This window comes from Schistocerca gregaria, chromosome 1, assembly GCF_023897955.1.
Source record: "Schistocerca gregaria isolate iqSchGreg1 chromosome 1, iqSchGreg1.2, whole genome shotgun sequence".
NCBI classification, from domain to species: Eukaryota; Metazoa; Arthropoda; class Insecta; order Orthoptera; family Acrididae; genus Schistocerca; species Schistocerca gregaria.
This window is the reverse complement of record NC_064920.1, coordinates 140903500-140925875: the sequence shown is the minus strand read 5'-3', so window position 1 is coordinate 140925875 and position 22376 is coordinate 140903500. Positions and strand designations below refer to the sequence as shown.

General features: G+C 45.0%; 1 protein-coding gene across 1 annotated transcript in view; it reads left to right on the top strand.

The window, feature by feature from the left end:
- The first annotated feature begins 6388 nt into the window (after positions 1–6388).
- LOC126334848 (uncharacterized) overlaps positions 6389–22376 on the top strand; it is a 167230-nt gene continuing 151242 nt past the window's right edge. The window contains exon 1 of the mRNA XM_049997559.1: positions 6389–6667. Within this exon, the coding sequence (XP_049853516.1) occupies positions 6389–6667 (279 nt within the window). The remainder of the gene's footprint in view (positions 6668–22376) is intronic.

The following is a 22376-nucleotide window of genomic DNA, read 5'->3' as shown; positions in this document are numbered from 1 at the left end:
TTGTCAAAGCATGTGCGAACATTACGGAAGGCGAACTACTCGCTGTTGAGAGGAATGTCTTTACACGTATTGCCAAATGCATTGATGTTGACGGACATCATTTTGAGCATTTATTGCATTAATATGGAATTTACAGGTAATCACGCTGTAACAACATGCGTTCTCAGAAATGATAAGTTCACAGAGGTACATGTATCACATTGGAGCAACCGAAATAAAATGTTCAAACGTACCTACGTTCTGTATTTTGGTTTAAAAAACCCAGCCTGTTACCAACTGTTCGTCTAAAATTGTGAGCCATATGTTTGTGACTATTACAGCGGCACCTATCACAAAGCGAAAAATGTGGTACAACTAAAACATTCATATTTCTTTACGTACTACACGAATATGTAATAAAAATGGGGGTTTCTGTTTTAAAAAACGCAGTTGATATCCGTTTGACGCCATACGAAAAAACTACAAAGAACGAAATTTGTCTTGCTTGACGGGGCAAATCAGATGGCGCTATCGTTGGCCCGCCAGATGGCGCTGCCATAGGTCAAACGGATATATATATATATATATATATATATATATATATATATATATATATATACCTTCAGTGAAAATGTGTTATATCAGTTTAGGTTAGGTTCAAAGAGTCTGTTGCTAAATATAATCGAATTTGCTGCAATAGTAAATAACTGATTCTGAAATTATATAGTGAGATGTTAAAAATCACGGAAGAGCGATATGCATAAGTACAGATGGCCGCAGTATCGCGTACACAAGGTATAAATGCATTGGCTGAGCTATCAGTTGTACACAGATGCTTCATGGGAAAAGGCTTCCGACTTAGAACACGGAATGGTTGTTGAAGCTAGACACATCGGAGATTCCATTTCGAAATCATTAGAGAATATAATACTCTGAGATCCACAGTGTCAAGAGTGTCCCGAGAATACCAAATATCAGGCATTACATCCTACCATGGAGAACGCAAAAGCCGACGGCGTTTACTTAACGACTAAGAACAGCGACGCTTGAGTAGAGTTGTCAGTGCTAACAGACAGTACTACTCGAAATAACCGTAGAAACCAATGTGGGATGTATGATGAACCTTTTCGTTAGGACAGTGCGGCGAAATTTGGTATTAATTGGCGACTGCAACAGACGACCAACGCAAGTCCCTTTGCTAACAGCACGGCATCGCCTGTATCACCATTCTGAGCTCACGAGCACATCAGTTGGACTCCTTTTTTTTGGTCATCAGTCTACTGACTGGTTTGATGCGGCCCGCCACGAATTCCTTTCCTGTGCTAACCTCTTCATCTCAGAGTAGCACTTGCAACCTACGTCCTCAATTATTTGCTTGACGTATTCCAATCTCTGTCTTCCTCTACAGTTTTTGCCCTCTACAGCTCCCTCTAGTACCATGGAAGTCATTCCCTCATGTCTTAGCAGATGTCCTATCATCCTGTCCCTTCTCCTTATCAGTGTTTTCCACATATTCCTTTCCTCTCCGATTCTGCGTAGAACATCCACATTCCTTACCTTATCAGTCCACCTAATTTTCAACATTCGTCTATAGCACCACATCGCAAATGCTTCGATTCTCTTCTGTTCCGGTTTTCCCACAGTCCATGTTTCACTACCATACAATGCTGTACTCCAGACGTACATCCTCAGAAATTTCTTCCTCAAATTAAGGCCGGTATTTGATATTAGTAGGCTTCTCTTGGCCAGAAATGCCTTTTTTGCCATAGCGAGTCTGCTTTTGATGTCCTCCTTGCTCCGTCCGTCATTGGTTATTTTACTGCCTAGGTAGCAGAATTCCTTAACTTCATTGACTTCGTGACCATCAATCCTGATGTTAAGTTTCTCGCTGTTCTCATTTCTACTACTTCTCATTACCTTCGTCTTTCTCCGATTTATCAAATGGTTCAAATGGCTCTGAGCACTATGGGACTCAACTGCTGAGGTCATAAGTCCCCTAGAACTTAGAACTACTTAAACCTAACTAACCTAAGGACATCACACACATCCATGCCAGAAGCAGGATTCGAACCTGCGACCGTAGCAGTCGCGCGGCTCCGGACTGAGCGCCTAGAACCGCTAGACCACCGCGGCCGGCTCCGATTTATCCTCAAACCATACTGTGTACTCATTAGACTGTTCATTCCGTTCAGCAGATCATTTAATTCTTCTTCACTTTCACTCAGGATAGCAATGTCATCAGCGAATCGTATCATTGATATCCTTTCACCTTGTATTTTAATTCCACTCCTGAACCTTTCTTTTATTTCCATCATTGCTTTCTCGATGTACAGATTGAAGAGTAGGGGCGAAAGGCTACAGCCTTGTCTTACTCCCTTCTTAATACGAGCACTTCGTTCATGATTGTCCACTCTTAGTATTCCCTCTTGGTTGTTGTACATATTGTATATGACCCGTCTCTCCCTATAGCTTACTCCTACTTTTTTCAGAATCTTGAACAGCTTGCACCATTTTATATTGTCGGACGCTTTTTCCAGGGCGACAAATCCTATGAACGTGTCTTGATTTTTCTTTAGCCTTGCTTCCATTATTAGCCGTAACGTCAGAATTTCCTCTCTCGTGCCTTTACTTTTCGTAAAGCCAAACTGATCGTCACCTAGCGCATTCTCAATTTTCTTTTCCATTCTTCTGTATATTATTCTTGCAAGAAGCTTCGATGCATGAGCTGTTAAGCTGATTGTGCGATAATTCTTGCACTTGTCAGCTCTTGCCGTCTTCGGGATTGTGTGGATGATGCTTTTCCGAAAGTCACACGGTATGTCGCCAGACTCATACATTCTACACACCAACGTGAATAGTCGTTTTGTTGCCACTTCCCCTAATGATTTTAGAAATTCTGATGGAATGTTGTCTACCCTTCTGCCTTATTTGACCGTAAGTCCTCTAAAGCTCTTTTAAATTCCGATTCTAATACTGGATCCCCTATCTCTTCTAAATCGACTCCTGTTTCTTCTTCTATCACATCAGACAAATCTTCACCCTCATAGAGGCTTTCAATGTATTCTTTCCACCTATCTGCTCTCTCCTCTGCATTAAACAGTGGAACTCCCGTTGCACTCTTAATGTTACCATCGTTGCTTTTAATATCACCAAAGGTTGTTTTGACTTTCCTGTATGCTGAGTCTGTCCTTCCGACAATCATATCTTTTTCGATGTCTTCACATTTTTCCTGCAGCCATTTCGTCTTGGCTTCCCTGCACTTCCTATTTATTTCATTCCTCAGCGACTTGTATTCTGTATTCCTGATTTTCCCGTAACATGTTTGTACTTCCTCCTTTCATCAATCAACTGAAGTATTTCTTCTGTTACCCATGGTTTCTTCGCAGTTACCTTCTTTGTACCTATGTTTTCCTTCCCAACTTCTGTGATAGCCCTTTTTAGAGACGTCCATTCCTCTTCAACTGTGTTGCCTACTGCGCTATTCCTTATTGCTGTGTCTGTAGCGTTAGAGAACTTCAAACGTATCTCGTCATTCTTTAGAACTTCCGTATCCCACTTCTTAGCATATTGATTCTTCCTGACTAATGTCTTGAACTTCAGCCTACTCTTCATCACTACTATATTGTGATCTGAGTCTATATCTGCTCCTGCGTAGGGCTTACTCAAGACGACTGGAAAACCGTGTCCTGGTCAGATGAATCCCGATTTTAGTTGCTAAGAGCTGATGGTAGGGTTTGAATGTGGCGCACATCCCGAGAGACAAAAGCTGGTGGTGGCTCCATAATGGTGAGGGCTGTGTTTACGTGGAGTGGACCGGGTCGTCTGGACCGACTGCACCGATAATTGACTGTAAATTGATGTGTTCGGCTACCGGGAGACCATTTCATCCATTCATGGACTTCATGCTCCCAAACAACAAGGATTAACAGTGCGCCATGTCACCGGGCCAAAGTTGTCCACAGTTGGTTTGAAGAACATTCTGGATAGTTCATGCGAATGATTTGATTATCCATATCGCCCGATGCGAACTGGATCAAATATTTATGGAAAATAATCGAGAATGTCAGTTTTTGCCCAAAATCCGCACTGGCAAAACTTCCGCAATTATGGACGGTTGTAGAGGCAGCATAGCTGAATGGAAAGAGTTAAAGGCACTCGTAAAATGCGTTTTAGACAGGTACGTGCCGAGTGAAACTGCGAGGGACGGGAAAAACCCACCATGGGTCAACAACAAAGTTAGGAAACTGCTGCGAAAGCAAAGAGGGCTTCACTGCAAGTTTTAGCGCGGCCAAAACCTCTCAGACAAACAGAAGCTAAACGACGTCAAAGATAGCGTAAGGAGGGCTATGCGTGAAGCGTTCAGTGAATTCGAAAGGAAAATTCAATGTACCGACTTGACAGAAAATCCTAGGAAGTTCTGGTCTTACGTTAAATCAGTAAGTGGCTCGAAACAGCATATCCAGACACTCCGGGGTGATGATGGCATTGAGACAGAGGATGGAAACGCGTAAAGCTGAAATACTAACACCTTGTCCAAAGCTGTTTCACAGAGGAGGACCGCACTGCAGTTCCATTTCTAAATCCTCGTACAAACAAAAAAAAAAAAATGGCTAACATCGAAATAAGTGTCCAAGGAATAGAAAAGCAACTAGAATCACTCAACAGAGGAAAGTCCACTGGATCTGACGGGATACCAATTCGATTCTACACAGAGTGCGCGAAAGAACGTGTCCCCCTTCTAACAGCCGTGTACGGCAAGTCTCTAGAGGAACGGAAGGTTCCAAATGATTGGAAAAGAGCACAGGTAGTCCCAGTCTTCAAGAAGGGTCGTCGAGCTGATGCGCAAAACTATAGATCTATATCTCTGACGTCGATCTGTTGCAGAATTTTTGAACATGTTTTTTTACTGGCGTATCTTGTCATTTCTGGAAACCCAGAATCTACTGTGTAGGAATCAACATGGATCCGGAAACAGCGATCGTGTGAGACCCAACTCGCTTTATTTGTTCATGAGACCCAGAAAATATTGGATACAGGCTCCCAGGTAGATGCTATTTTCCTTGACTTCCGGAAGACGTTCTATACAGTTCCCCACTGTCGCCTGATAAACAAAGTAAGAGCTTACCGAATATCACACCAGCTCTGTGGCTGGATTGAAGACTTCTTAGCAAACAGAACACAGCATGTTGTTATCAATGGAGAGACGTCTACAGACGTTAACGTAACCTCTGGCTTGCGACAGGGGAGTGTTATGGGACCATTGCTTTTCACAATATATATAAATGACCTAGTAGATAGTGTCGGAAGTTCCATGCAGCTTTTCGCGGATGATGCTGTAATATACAGAGAAGTTGCAGCATTAGAAAATTGTATCGAAATGCTGGAAGATCTGCAGCAGATACGCACTTGGTGCAGGGAATGGAAACTGACCTTTAGTACAGACAAATGTAAGGTATTGCGAATACATAGACATTTGGATCCTTTATTGTATGATAATATGATAGCGGAACAACCACTGGTAGCAGTTACTTCTGTAAAATATCTGGGAGTATGCGTGCGGAACGATTAGAAGTGGAATGATCATATAAAATTAACTGTTGATAAGGTGGGTACAAGGTTGAGATTCATTGGGAGAGTCCTTAGAAAATGTAGACCATCTGGAAAGGAGGTGGCTTGCAGAACGCTTGTACGACCTATACTTGAATATTGCTCATCAGTGTGGGATCCGTACCAGGTCGGGTTGACGGAGGAGATAGAGAAGATCCAAAGAAGAGAGGCGCGTTTCGTCACAGTGTTATTTGGTTAGCATGATAGCGTTATGGAGATGTTTAGCAAACTCAAGTGGCAGACTCTGCAAGAGAGGCGCTTTGCATTGCGGTATAGCTTGCTGTCCAGGTTTCGAGAGGGTGCGTTTCTGGATGAGGTATCGAATATATTGCTTCCCCCTACTTATTCCTCCCGAGGAGATCACGAATGTAAAATTAGAGAGATTCGAGCGCGCACGGAGGCTTTCCGGCAGTCGTTCTTCCCGCGAACCATACGCGACTGGAACAGGGAAGGGAGTTAATGACAGTGGGACGTAAAGTGCCCTCCCCCACACACCGTTGGGTGCCCTCCGGGGTATAAATGTAGACGTAGATGTAGATTTTTCCAGGGTCTTCCAACTACTCGTTGAGTGGCTGCGCTATGCTGGGCAAAAGGAGGTTCGAGACGATATTACGAGGTATCCCACGTCTTTTGTCACCTCAGTGTATGTACTGTAGCCGTCAGTGTATGAGGAGCAGCACAGTGGGCCCAAAATGGTGGTCACTGGGAAGCTGGCTGTGCATTAGCACTTCTGTGCACAGTATAGGCTGTGTGCCGATGCAGCCCATCACTACACAAGTGTGCGTCGGCATTTGGGCCGCAGATGCAGAGCAAGGCGCTGGCGGTGGGCGCTGGCCTGTGCCCCAGCTTCGCGGGCCTCCACAGGCTGGGGCTGTGGACCTCTGAGCCGGCCGGCCCTCCAGCTGGTGGTGACGTGTGGCGCGGGGCGGCGGCGTGGCTGCACGCCGGGCTGCTCACCGTGGCGCACCTCGTGCTGCCCGTCACTCTCGCCGGCAACTTTCTCAACTGCCACTTCGACAGTCTCGATCTGTTCGCCACCAATGTCTTTCTCTTCTCTGGCATGGGAGGTGTGTCGTTAAAGGTACGTCATCTATATTGTCGTCGTAGCGGCACTGTTTTTTTCCGTTATTGATTTCGATTCCCCCTGAAGGGGGTGAGCTGGCAGCAGCTTAGTACGCCGCTCTTCAGCCTACAGAATTTTTAAACCATAAGAAGAAGATGATAAAGAATAAAAGCAGGCGATAAAAGGGTGACCTAAATTGTGAAATGGTGAAAAATTGTGGAAAGTTTAAACATAAAACAAAAGGTTGGCAATGGTAATGAAATACACAGGAAGCAGACAGGTAAAATAGTAGAAAGACAATTAAAAAAACACTGCGACAGTCTGGTTTCTGTTCACAAGAGGCATAAAAATCACACCCAGCGACAGTGTGACTTCCATTCGCAACACTTCGGAAAAGACGCACAACACTTAACACTCACTGGAAACACTGCACTTTTTAGTGCACGAAGATGACACACCACAGCCAAGTGGCAGACTGCGGGAGGGGGGACCTGGACAGATGAGGGGAATAAAAGGGGGAAGGGTGCGGGAAAAGAAGTGACAGCGAATAATACCTTTTTAGGTTTCCTATTGCACTTATTCATGTGATCGAATCCCCGTTCTAATTAATGACAACACAATGACACTGTATGGGCGCCGATGCATCACATGAAAGGGGGGGGGGGGGACGCATTTTATCTGCAGATGACCATAGCACGAGTACGTAAACACTGACTGGCAGCTTAAATGCACTTGCAAATTTATGTTGCATTTCTCTCGTAAACACATGGGAAAAAACCCGCAGAAATTGGCTTTACAATACAAGACATTATAACACCGCGCCTCGATATTGTTAGACATATAAAGCGCTTCACATCAATATGATATTATCTATTAGAGATTTGTTGTACGTACCTATGAAAAGTAACTGGTCCTCCTTTCACGTACTTCTTTACATCCGAAGTAACAAGAACACTGCACCATGACTGTTATTACTAGTTAAACGTGTAAAAACGTATGTAAAAACAAAAAAATGGTTCAAATGGCTCTGAGCACTATGGTACTTAACATCTATGGACATCAGTCCCCTAGAACTTAGAACTACTTAAACCTAACTAACCTAAGGACATCACACACATCCATGCCCGAGGCAGGACTCGAACCTGCGACCGTAGCGGCCACGCGGTTCCACACTGAAGCGCCTAGAACCGCACGGTCACTCCGGCGGGCATGTAAAAACAGGTGAATACGTATAATATTAAAGTTTCGCTTTTACCACAAATTGCAGACAAGCAGCGACGTCCAGTTAGCACATGACTATCCCGGTTTGATGTTGAGAACATGCTCAGTAGACTATGTTCACTCCATAGATATTTTCACCCTATGGCCAGAATACGCACTACACGTCCGGCATGGTAATGGTTTAATGTTTTCTGTAGGCCTGATCCCTTTTGGTTTGCATTGGACTGCGCAACATGCCGTAATAATACAATACGCAACCTCCTTCGTATTTCTGTTGGCGGTCGTCGGTTTGGTGACAAAGTGGGTTACATACTTTTTTAAAATACCTTTCTGTCATCTACTGTTTTATTATATTTTATAGAACACCGTGCAGTAGCTTTAAAGCTTTGACAAGACACATTTACATGCTGGGATATTTTATACGCGGTATCCCATGTACTCATCGCTACCAAATATCAGTAAGTTCTTTTATATTTTCTTGGTAATTCAATCTCACTGAATGGAGTCACGCCACTATTATGAAATTTTCTATTCCTGCCGTAGGTCAGTGCGAAAGTGCGTAAATAAAGGTGAAATGCGTCATTGGGAAATGACAAAATATTGACATCCCCGTCATTTGCTGCCTCTGGATCACAGGATCCCAGGCTCGATGCCTGGTCGGGTTGGGGATTTTCTCTGCTCAGGACTGGGTGTCTGTGTTGTCCTCATCATTTTATCACTATCATCATTCGTGACGGGGCCTAGATCGGACTGTGTAAAAGTTGGACTGTGTCAAAATTGGGACTTTGTACGGACGCTGACGAACGCGCAGTTGAGCGCCCCACAAACCAAACATCATCGTCAACCCCGCCATGAACTGAAAAATGTTTTAGAATTAATGTAATCTACTTGAAAGACCAGTAAATTTTCAGTCACTCATCCAAGAAGTCTGTTTTACCTATTTCTCATTTTTTTTTAAAAAATTACGTGCTATGTGACTGTTTTCAAATATAAGGCAGCTAATTCAGAAAAAATAATTGACTTTCTTTATAGTTGCAATGTAAAAGAATTTCTTCTTCACTATTACATTCTATACAACAGAGCTGATGACCATCACATCACTTTTTTCAAACATTTCACATGAAAACGAAACCGAACAACACAGTTAACAAAAGATATTGTTACGAAACACAGAACAGCAGGTGCGTGGCGCCCTATAGTTCGTCTTCTTAGGACCTTTGGTCAGCACAGCAGACATAATAGTGGCCAGATCACGAGCTGTAGCGGAAGAACTCTCTCAGCCACAGCACTCTCTCGCTCCACTTGAAAATAAGGAACACAACGCTCCGCATTCAACCCAAATGAAAATAGAAATTACATATATTAATAGTGTAGTGCATTAAAATACGAAATATTCTAATCTCATAGTCACATACTGAATTGCAAAAAGTAACAACCTTTGGCATTACCTGTGAGAGTGTAAGCAGTAGGAGTATTAGTGCCAGCGTTAACAGTCTGTGACATTCACATATGAAGTAATGAAGTCTGTTTAACATCAACATATTTAGTGTCTGATGACATATTTACGTAATATTTTGATATATTACTGGAGAGACGTCTCATCTGAACTTGCAACACATTTTTACGGTGTAGTTAAATATCTGCCTACTAACATTTTCTGTCTTTTTCCGGCAAACGACGTTTCAGAAGAGCTACATACTGATTTATCATTATTAATTACATTAGTAACAACATTGTATTATATTAATATCTACATTAGATTAATATCTATACGTCGGACCCGCGTGTCACCATTATCAGTGATTGCAGACCGAGCGCCGCCACACGGCAGGTCTAGAGAGACTTCCTAGCACTCGCCCCAGTTGGGCAGCCGATTTTGCTAGCGATGATTCACTGCTTACTTACGTTCTCATTTGCCGAGAAGATAGTTTAGCAGAGCCTTCAGCTACGTCATTTGCTACAACCTAGCAAGGCACCATTATCAGTTACTATTGATATTGTGAACTATGTACCGTCAAGAGCGACGATCGTCATTAATGGATTAAAGTTAATTATTCCACCACCTACGCCCGTTGTTTCTAAATTCTGATTTCCTTTTCCTGTTCCAGACCTCACGCCAGCCTGGGTGTGCTAAATCGCGTGCTTTTCGGCCTCCTCTAGTAACACGGTGTTGGCTCTCCTGCCAACCACAAAATTGGCGACGAGGCACAACCGCGTTCTTATCGATATTGCACTGATTTATTTGTGTAATGGCTTCGCCACAATCTCCAGGTGTACTGTCCGAATTTTATCGCTTACAGAATCAGCAGACGCAGGCCTTACTGGATGCCCTTGGACAGCTCGTCCAGGGTCAACGTGCGATGCAAAACGATGCGGCAGCAGCCGCTTCACCGCTGACGCAGCCACAACACGCTGTTGCACCAACTTTTCGACCTTTTGATGCTGCACTGGAAAGCTGGACGGAGTGGTCACGCCAATTTGGATTCCATCTCGCCGTCTACAGAATTCAGGGTAACGAGCGGCAGCCTTTTTTGTTATCGTCGGTAGGGGTGAACACGTACCGTGTGATAGTCAAATTATTTCCCCGACGCGACGAAGCAACTTTGTCCTACGAAGAAATTTTGTCTGCATTAGATGCATATTTCAAATAATCAGTCAATGTAGTTACGAAACGGTATACCTTCTTTCGTACAAAACGTACGGCAGGTCAGACTAATCGGGAGTGGGTTGCAACCTTGCAAGGCCTTACTAGGGATTGTGCTTTTGAGTGTCAATGTGGACTCCCTTATTCAGATACTATGGTACGTGATCCAACTGCACAGAACGTTTTTGATGTTCGTATAAGGGAACAGATTTTGAAACTGGTAAATCCCTCCCTTCAACAAGTGATGGACATATTGGATCGGCAGGACACACTTGACTTTGCTCAGGAATCATTTGAAACTTCGCCAGCAGTGTGTCAGGTAAACCGGCCCGCCGAGCGAGCTGCACGGAGCAGTAAACAGCCCTCGCGCCCGGCCGCGCCGCTGCCGCCAGGCTCTCAGCCACGTGTGCCGCGCCGGCAAGCAAATGCAGTGATCAAATCATGACCGCGGTGTGCTACTAAACATTCGCGTCAGAATTGCCCGTCACGCCAAGCTATTTGCTTTTATTGTAATAAAAAAGGACATGTTCAGAGTGTTTTCAGAAAAAGCTCAGATCGGAAGCTCAAACCTGTTCCAGGCCCTTTGCTTCACGCCAGAATCGGAATCGAACCAAAGGATACTCAGGCTTGCGAAACTTCGCCCATTGAGTTTCATGTAGTTCATTCCACTCCGCACAGTGCCACTCTCTCTAACAGTGACTGTGTTCGTCCCAAAAATAGTGTGCGTCTACATCGCCAGAACTCCCGTCAAGTCGCAAGTGATTATGTACCAGTGTCAGTTCACGTTGCACGAGACAGTCGCTCTTGTCGTCAGCAGGACAATAAACTTTTTGTAGACTTGGCCATTAACGGCAAAATGGTACCTTCCCAGCTCGATACCGGAGCTGCAGTTTCACTGATCAATCAAGACACTTACAAACTGCAGGGCACACCTCCGTTGCGTGCCGCAAATGTTAAGTTAACCAGCTATTCAGGTCAAGAGATCCCTGTGTTAGGACAGTGCAGCCTTCTTGCAACATACAAAGGACAAACAAAACTTGTGTCATTTTACGTCCTTCGTTCTTCTTCTGCAGTGAACTTGTTTGGTTTCGATTTATTTCAGTTGTTAAACTTGTCTATATTAAATAAGGTCCTATCAGTGAACCAGACTGTGCCTTCAGACAGTGTTTCTCGTCTATGTGAAATATTTGCACACATTTTTGCACCGGGCCTCGGTTGCGCTAAGAACTATAAAGCACATTTGGAACTGAAAGTAAACGCGCAACCGAAATTTTACAGAGCGCGCAATGTTCCCCACGCATTGCGTGATGAGGTCGCAAAAACATTACACTATTTGTAATCACAAGGTGTAATTGAACGTGTGCAGGCTTTTCTCTGGGCATCACCCTTCGTAAAAGGGCAAAGGCAATAGGGCGATCGTGCGATCCATCTTTGTGCGCAAGCACAGCACCAATCCCGAAATCCGATGCATCCACCATCAACAAAATGGTCTTCTGGGGATCGAACGGCGTAAGGCAAGTATTGGAAAGCAACACCGATTTCAACTGGCGAAAGGCGCGTTCGCATTCCGTCGTCCAGACGAACGGAACACCCTTACGGCGTAAGCGATGAAGCGGAGCTGAAATTGAACCTTCCGGAAATTTGAGACTTTGTGTGGACTTCAAGGCAACAGTGAATCCACAACTAGTGATGGCAACTTTTCCTTTACCCCGCCCGGAAGATCTTTTTGACAAACTGTGCCCGGGTAAATATTTTTCGAAGTTGGACCTCGCAGATGCGTACTTGCAAATACCGGTGGACGAAGAATCCCAGCGCGTTTTGGTGGTTAACACGCATGTTGGTTATTATCGATTCAAATGACTGCCATTCGGGTGTGCATTCGCCCCTGCGTTGTTTCAGCAATATTTACAAACAGTTTGTGCGTCGGTCCCTACTGTAGCAAATTATCTGGACGATATTGTGATCTCTGGAAAGACGGAAGAAGAACATTTGGCCAATCTCAGAACATTATTTCAGGTCTTGCGACAAAATGGTCTTCGCTTGCGGAAGGACAAATGTGTGTTTTTTGCTCGTGACTTGCCATACTTAGGACATGTACTCAATGCCCAAGGCATACATCCCAGTTCAACGGACCTCTGTGCCGTACAAGACTTGCCGTCGTCGCAGAATTTGAAGCAGCTACAGAGCGTGCTGGGAAAAATTACATATTATAACCGTTATATACCACACGCCTCTTCAATTTCAGCTCCGCTTCATCGCTTACGCCGTAAGGGTGTTCCGTTCGTCTGGACGACGGAATGCGAACGCGCCTTTCGCCAGTTGAAATCGGTGTTGCTTTCCAATACTTGCCTTACGCCGTTCGATCCCCAGAAGACCATTTTGTTGATGGTGGATGCATCGGATTTCGGGATTGGTGCTGTGCTTGCGCACAAAGATGGATCGCACGATCGCCCTATTGCCTTTGCGTCCAAATTGCTCTCGTCTGCTCAAAGAAATTATTCACAGATCGAGAACGAAGCATTGGCTCTCGTATTTGGTTTCACGATTTCTTGTATGGTCGTCACTTTACCATAATCACAGACCACAAACCTTTGACATCGCTTTTTCATCCGACCAAGCCTGTACCTCCACGTACAGCGCAGAAATTCAGTCGCTGGTCTATTTTCCTCTCGCAGTACTGCTACGATATCTTGTATCGGTCCACTGCTAAGCACGAAACGCCGATGCGTTGTCCCGCTTGCCTGTTGCTGAGGATAGGGCATTCGATTCCTCCGAACTTGCTTGCATGTTCATTGATGCGGAAACCGATGACGTGGTCGAATCGTTTCCGATTGATTTACGTCGTGTAGCTACAGCCACAGCTGCCGACGCTGTCCTTGCTCCCGTTCTGAGTTCTGTTACTACGCAATGGCCCTTGTCAAAGTCACGGATCGGGGACCCGTTAGTTCGCCAAATTTTGCTCACAAGGAGAGACTATTTGCACGACGTGGTGTTTTGCTGTTGCGTTCTGATAATGATCAGTCCAGGGTCGTGGTACCACGTTCGTTACAGTCCTCTGTCTTGCAGCTTCTCCACCAAGGACATTGGGGTATAGTGAGAACGAAACAACTTGCTCGTCAGCACTGTACTTGGTTCGGAATCGATGCCGCGATTACGAATATGTGCTCTTCTTGCATGCTGTGTGCCGAACACCAATGGGCACCACCGCGGAAATTCTTTGCATGGCCAAAAGCCACTTCCCCTTGGCAACGCTTACACATCGATTTTGCTGGTCCATTCTGGAATGCTCGATGGTTGGTTGTGGTAGATTCATTCAGTAATTTTCCTTTTGTTGTCCAGATGTCTTCCACGACGTCATCTACAACCATCCAAGCGTTATTCGCTATCTTTTGCATTGAAGGTCTTCTACAGACTATTGTTTCCGTCAATGGCCCACAATTCATGTCTGCAGAATTTCAGTCATTCTGCAAGGCCAATGGTATTCACCATCTGACGCCGCGCCGTTTTCGCCACAGCCCAGCGGTGCCGCTGAACGATTGGTTAGGACTTTCAATTCACAGATGTTGAAGTTGAAGGAGTCGCATTTTCGGGAGGACGCGTTATTGCTCTTTATGTCCTCGTATCGCTCTCAGCCCCGAGATGGTCGCTCACCGGCTGAGTTGCTCCACGGTCGTCATCATCGAACCTTGATGTCTTTGCTACTTCCGCCGCATCAGGTTTCTGTGCAGCGGCGGACACCTGCTTTTGCTCCAGGCGACGTTGTCTACTATCGCCACTATCGAGGTTCACGGCGTTGGCTCGAAGGGCGCATTCTTCGCTGTCTCGGCAGCGCTATGTATATGGTTTTGGAGGCCTCTGGTGAGGTGCGTCGGCATCTCAATCAGCTGCGCCTCTGTCGTCGCACGGGATCTGCCGCTCGCCGTCTGCTTTCGTCCGGTCAGCGCCCCGGGGACCCATCTACTGGCTCGCCTCAGCCCCAGGTGTTACCGACGCTGCCTTCCATTTTGCCCCATGGCGACGCGCCGCCGCCACCGCCGCCGCCGCCTGTTCTCCCGCCGGCGACACCCGCAGTGGACGCGTCGCTGCAACCGCCGGGCGCCTCCCTGGGTCACGCGCCGCCGATCGCTTCCAGTGACCAGTTGTCCTCCGACATGGAATTCTTGCCCGCTCCGGACCATATGTCGTCTTCGCTCGTCGGGTGCCCCGGCCCGATGGAGGTCGACCCTTCGCCCCCCCCCCCCCCCCTGTCTCTCTACGGGCGCATACACCGCATGTTGGCGTGCATCCTGGAGCAGGTTTTGAGGCGTTTCCTAGCTCCCCGCGGTCCGAATGGCAGGGTGCGGGTGGCACAGCCTCGCCTGTTATTAGGCTCCCCATCTCGTCGCATATGTCAACATGGGGTTCTCCCGACGGCGGGCGGAAGCCTTATGCCACAACCGTACGCCGATTTGCGGGGTAGGAATGTGGTGTCACCGCCAGACACCACACTTGCTAGGTGGTAGCCTTTAAATCGGCCGCAGTCGCGTGTCGCCACTATCAGTGATTGCAGACCGAGCGCCGCCACACGGTAGGTCTAGAGAGACTTCCTAGCACTAGCCCCAGTAGGACAGCCGACTTTGCTAGCGATGGTTCACTGCCTACTTACGCTCTCATTTGGCGAGAAGATAGTTTAGCATAGCGGTCAGCTACGTCATTTGCTACGAGCAAGCAAGGCGCCATTATCAGTTACTATTGATATTGTGAACTATGTACCGTCAAGAGCGACGTTCATCATTAATGGATTAAAGTTAAGTATTCCACCAGCTAAGCCCGTTGTTTCTAAATTCTAATTTCCTTGTCCTGTTCCAGACCTCACTCCAGCTTGCGTGAGCTAAATCGCGTGCCTTTCGGTCTCCTCTAGTAACACGGTGTTGGCTCTCCTGCCAACCTCAAAAGTACGTGCTCATATTTTTTCTGAGATACAGAGATCGGAAAAAGCGTTCGCTTATCAAATAAAAGTGCATGTGTAATAGAGAAACATGACGTAATGTTCCTTTGTTAACCTCTTCGGCCATACGAGTGCGAATCATGACCACACCTTAACTGAGGAGGAGGAGGAGATTAGAGTTTAACTTACCGTCGATAACGAGGTCATTAGAGACGGAACATAAGCTTGGATTAGGGAAGAATGGAGAGGAAAATCGGCAGTTCCTTTCAATGGAACCATCCCGACTTTCGCTTGGGGCGATTTAGGGAAGACGCGAGACCTGAACTTCCATATGCACGTGCGTGTATGTCCGCAGGAACACTTGACCACACTTGTTATTAATGCATCCACTGCTATTTCGTATTTATTCTCCAATACCGAGCTCTCAACTCTCACTGGATATGTCCTTCCTTGACAGAGTATACATAACGTACGAGTGCAGGTTGTGACATATAGGCGACGACATATGGAAGTTTTGGTGTGGCCGTGATTCATGCGCGGGTAGTCGAAGCAGTTAAGGCGACCGTTCACATAAAGCGCGAAATCCCGTTTCGAGTCCCTGTCCAACACAAATTTTTATTGTTGTTATTCCAATAGGTAGCCGATGGTGATTCACACTCGCAATTTCGAATACGTTTACCGGAGTTCACTTAGCGAGTCTAGTTTGAATATGGGAGCAGTGCCATAATTAGGATTCATCTACTGGTAACACGGCTGAAGCGATTGCCGGAGTGCTGATAACACGTCCCACGCTCATAGATGGCTCCTCGTACCGCCTTAGAGGTGGCAGGTAACCAATCGGAACAGGACTAAGGCCTAATCCCTCCATGGTCTAATAAATAAATACCTACATTTATACGTTATCTTACCAGGTACAGACATGTCATATACTAATACAGATGTATTCATATTTAACAGAGCTTTTTACTCAATTTTATGATTATATTCAATACGAAACTTTGTAAACATTGAGTGTTTGCTTCCTGCTCACAGTACACATGTCTGGGTTTGTATCCCTCCAAAGGATCGTTAGGTTGTGGGGTGGCGGGTAAAATCGGTAGTTTGATCTAGTTGAAATGTTTAGAAGCGTTGTACGATTTTTAGACACAATAGCCTTTTACGAAGTTCCGAAAACTATTTCTAGGGAAAGGCAGAAAGCGACTGGGAACGTATCGTTCATAGCCTTCATTCTACAGGTCCACTTCTCTGCTCGCCTACAGTGAAATAAAATGTTCTAGATCCCTGAGAATAATGCAAAGGAGTCAGGAACCACGACAATAAATAAAAGTATACTATCATTTAGCGAAACAGTATACTACGATCAATGATCACACCCGCAAGAATAAGTCTGAAAATCATTTAACCTTGTCCTGTTGTTCTCAGCACCCGAAACAGTTCAAAGATTTTTTCTTTGTTTCCGTTTAGGAAAAATCAATTGCTCGCCTTAAAAGTGGAGAAAGATCTCGGAAACTTATCACATAGTTTTCTGTAACATAATGTGCGGCGCACAAAACGCACCACGGACAGCGAAATATGCGTTTCGAGATAAATTCGTAACCCAAGTATGTTAACTTTTACGCAATTTCAACAGTTGTACACGGTGTATCATTCGACCGAAAGACAATAACGTCAGTCATTATGAACTCCACCTGAGACTCAAGCGGACGCCAACAGAATGAGAGTGGAGCGTAGCATATTCCTGTATGACTGAGAACAATCGAATAACGTCCCAGCTGCAGACACCTTCTGACTTACACCGATGGGCCAAAACATTATGAATACCCATTTAATACTGAGTTGTTGCACTTTTCAAACACAGTACAAAAATGATTCTCCTTGGCGCTGATTCTACAAGTTCTTGACAGAAGTATGTGGGTCTAGATGTCTTTGCACAGGTCAACTCTCTCCCCTCCCGAACAGACCATGAAGGCCCAACGGTTCCGACCGTCCTCCATGTCATCCTCAGCCCATAGGCGTCACTGGACGCGGATATGGAGGGGCGTGTGGTCAGCACATCTCTCTCTCTCTCAGCCGTGTGTCAGTTTTCGAGAACCTGCGACCATAGCAGCCGCGCGGTTCCGGACTGAAGCGGCTAGAACCGCTCGGCCACCACGGCCAGCTCTCCGATACTAACGATCACTTTATACAGGACTGATTTGACAATAGTATAATTTCTGAACCGTGACTGGATGTGAACAGTCTACGCTAAAATCTCTGGAAAGCTACATTGTGCACGTATCACACAGAATCGATATTTTAAGGAAGTAGTTTTTTCATTTTTACAGTTTGTTACCATTGTTTATCGTAGAAACGCCTGTAGGAAGGATGTATGTCATGCGCTGGAAATATGTTTCTCACATTGGAATGTTAACATCGCTGCATTCCACATGACTGGTACGTCGGAAACTGAAGCGATATAACACTATTGCCTGTTTCAAATGCAGAACTGTGTAGCCTTAGGAGTGCGTGTGTTTATGTTCCCTCTTACCAGTACCCTCTTGGTACTGATCCCAGACTCTAGAACAATACTTTAAAATTGATGGCGAGGTTGATTTACGTAAAATACCTTGAACTCCATCTAGTTTTATTTAAAAAAGCGGATAAAGTGCCACTAGAAGCCTTCCTAAAAGACAACTTCCATTCCTTCCGAACTGACTATGCGAATGTAGACGAGATGTGGCTCAAATTCAAAGATATAGTAGCAACAGCAATTGAGATATTCACACCTCATAAACTGGTAAGAGATGGAACGGATCCCCCGTGGTACACAAAAAAGGTCCGAACGCTGTTGCAGAGGCAACGGAAAAAGCATGCGAAGTTCAGAAGAACGCGAAATCCCGAAGATGGGCTAAAATTTACAGACGCGAGAAATTTGGCACGTACCTCGATGCGAGATGCCTTTAATAGGTTGCACAACGAAACATTGTCTCGAAATTTGGTAGAAAATCCGAAGAAATTCTGGTCGTATGTAAAGTACACAAGCGGCAAGACGCAGTCAATACCTTCGCTGCGCAGTGCCGATGGTACTGTTATCGACGACTGTGCCGCTAAAGCGGAGTTATTGAACGCAGTTTTCCGAAATTCCTTCACCAGGGAAGACGAATGGAATATTCCAGAATTTGAAACACGAACATCTGCTAGCATGAGTTTCTTAGAAGAAGATACGTTAGGGGTTGCGAAGCAACTCAAATCGCTTGATACGGGCAAGTCTTCAGGTCCAGATTGTATACCGATTAGGTTCCTTTCAGATTACGCTGATACTATAGCTCCCTACTTAGCAATCATATACAACCGCTCGCTCACCGATAGATCTGTACCTACAGATTGGAAAATTGCGCAGGTCGCACCAGTGTTCAAGAAGGGTAGTAGGAGTAATCCATTTAACTACAGACCTATATCATTGACGTCGGTTTGCAGTAGGGGTTTGGAGCATATAATGTATTCAAACATTATGAATCACCTTGAAGGGAACGATCTATTGACACGTAATCAGCATGGCTTCAGAAAACATCGCTCTTGTGCAACGCACGAAGTAATGGCCGCTATCGACAGGGGATCTCAAGTTGATTCCGTATTTCTAGATTTCCGAAAAGCTTTTGACACCGTTCCTCATAAGCGACTTCTAATCAAGCTGCGGAGCTATGGGGTATCGTCTCAGTTGTGCGACTGGATACGTGATTTCCTGTCATTAAGGTCGCAGTTCGTAGTATTAGACGGCAAATCATCGAGTAAAACTGAAGTGATATCAGGTGTTCCCCAGGGAAGCGTCCTAGGACCTCTACTGTTCCTGATCTATATAAATGACCTGGGTGACAATCTGAGCAGTTCTCTTAGACTGTTCGCAAATGATGCTGTAATTTACCGTCTAGTAAGGTCATCCGAAGACCAGTATCAGTTGCAAAGCGATTTAGAAAAGATTGCTGTATGGTGTGTCAGGTGGCAGTTGACGCTAAATAACGAAAAGTGTGAGATGATGCACATGAGTTCCAAAATAAATCCGTTGGAATTCGATTACTTCGTAAATAGTACAATTCTCAAGGCTGTCAATTCAACTAAGTACCTGGGTGTTAAAATTACGAACAACTTCAGTTGGAAGGACCACATAGATAATATTGTCGGGAAGGCGAGCCAAAGGTTGCGTTTCATTGGCAGGACACTTAGAAGATGCAACAAGTCCACTAAAGAGACAGCTTACACTACACTCGTTCGTCCTCTGTTAGAATATTGCTGCGCGGTGTGGGATCCTTACCAGGTGGGATTGACGGAGGGCATCGAAAGGGTGCAAAAAAGGCAGCTCGTTTTGTATTATCACGTTATAGGGGAGAGAGTGTGGCAGATATGATACATGAGTTGGGATGGAAGTCATTACAGCATAGACGTTTTTCGTCGCGGCGAGACCTTTTTACGAAATTTCAGACATTAACTTTCTCTTCCGAATGCGAAAATATTTTGTTGAGCCCAACCTACATAGGTAGGAATGATCATCAAAATAAAATAAGAGAAATCAGAGCTCGAACAGAAAGGTTTAGGTGTTCGTTTTTCCCGCTCGCTGTTCGGGAGTGGAATAGTAGAGAGATAGTATGATTGTGGTTCGATGAACCCTCTGCCAAGCACTTAAATGTGATTTGCAGAGTAGTCGTGTAGATGTAGATGTAGATGTAGATGTCTGGAGCTCCATCATACATAAAAACCACCTGTTTCTTGTTCTTCTTAACCGTTTTCTATTACATCAGAGCACTTTCAAATCTATTACTACACACCGATAAGGCGTGCTAACCTCCTCGACATGGGCAGGTCTGGAGAAATCTTGTGCACATGGATGGGCAAGGACTCGTCAAGCTTCATTCATTCATAAGGCACGGCATGTAGCGGTCTACTTCTGGTCAGCTGAAGATTGAATTGGTAATGGTGCTGCAGAGCGGGTTGGTCAAAGACAGTGCGAGGGCGTCTTTCAATTTCTAATTTTATCCTAAGATTGTGAGAATGCTCTATGACTCTCATCCGCATACATATAGACTGTAAATTATGCACTATGCTCGAGGTGCTAAAAATATGTAGAGCACTGTCTGGTGTACTTGCCGATGTATATGTTCGTGAATTACCAAGAATGGACATACTGCACAGTCATCTGTCCACATTCGCAAGATTTAGTGCTCATACGGAAATTGGGTAACATCTGTTGCATCATTGGGCGGTGTTGAAATTACTGAAAAATGATAAAATTGCTTACGCTATCAACTGCGATGCTTATCATTACAGTACTTCGGTGGTGTCTTTTCCACCCAATCTGCCCACTGGTACGCTGTAGGTTACCACATAATGATTGACTGACATCGCTTGTTTGAGATGGAGAAGAGTTTTGGTGGAGGGGCAACACCTTCTGGGGATGGCTAGCGCCGAAACAGTGATCACGTACATGATTGCAATATGAGGAATCAGTCGAAATGAAATGCAGAGCCATAGGCTATTCTGTGACTGTGACAGGTGAGTTTAAATGTAGAGGACGTCAATCACCTTAGGACAGCAGTTTGGAAACGCTCCACAATGTGGCCAAACTCTTCCAGTTTCCTTATGTTGTAACTGTCTTTTATTTAAAATCATCCAGGGTGTGTGATGTGTTGTGGTAGCAGCAGTAACAACATGATCTACACTGTGCTACGTCTTTCTGTGAGAAGCAATGGGTCAGAACGTGTTAATGTCAGTTTAGAACCTGACACGAACCTCGAAGTCGTGGTGGAAAACCACAATGTATGGCAGTGTACAAAGCGTGTTACAGCAGAAAAAAATCAATGTTTCAAACAAAGACACAGGGTCACAGGAAGCGTCTCCTGCGACTTATTGCGTAGTTTGTGGGATAAGGTCATCCTCCTACAGCACAGGAGATGTAACTTTACACTGGTCTGTGCAGTGGAATGATGCCTTATATTTAATTGGATCGTCACATGTGCTCTATGCCGGCACGCAGACGATATTTGTTTTCGATATATGGGAGGAGAGAGATGCAGTAAAATCCTTGCGGAGTTCTCTATCTGATGAAGTTAGTGTAGTTTTTATAGTTCGTAATTTTTCTCTGTTGGGTGGTACAGAATAACGATGATAGCATGTTGTGGTGATAGATGTGAATGGGACTTGAGGGACATGAATCTGCTTTGGACTGCAGTATCTGTATGAAGTTTGGGTACGCATCACAACGCAGTAGCAAAATCTTCGTCCTTCTCCCAGTTCCCATACTGTCTTTTAAACTACCTCGTGTAGCAGTAGCAGGCTACATTTGTCACTGACCTTACACATCGTACACTGTTGGTGGTGCTACTGCAGCTTGTTCCCATTTCCACTAAATGGTCATGACACGGTATAGCTTCTAACATGGATACTTGTACGCACCTTTAGAACCAAGACCGCTTGTGACAGTAATATAAAGTAGTTGTTGCGATCGTGTTTTTTAATATCTGGCGGTTTGTAAGACGATTACACCTCTCTTTCTAAGACACAGTGGTACCACTGTCAAGAAAAACTTATGAGACATATCCACCCATCGCTGATTTCTGGTCAGCGTTACTCTGTATCGCAGGCAATCAGTTAATGGCCAAGTATTATATTTAGTAGTAGAGGATGCCTGATAGGTTTGCCTTAAGCATCAGTCTTATAAAGTATATGTTTGTAGCCCAATGTGACCTATTTCCCGCCAAAATTTGAACTTCTCACCATGACATCATTGCGATGTTGCCGTATCTATCGCCGCCATCTTGGCTCCACCATCTTGAATACATTTTGTCAACAATAGCGAGTGGGCCATATGAACTTTTTTCTACTACTTACATATGAACAAATGATGTAGTTATTAAATATAAACTGATATTAATATGTGGATTGCCACCTATATATCATTCAAAAGG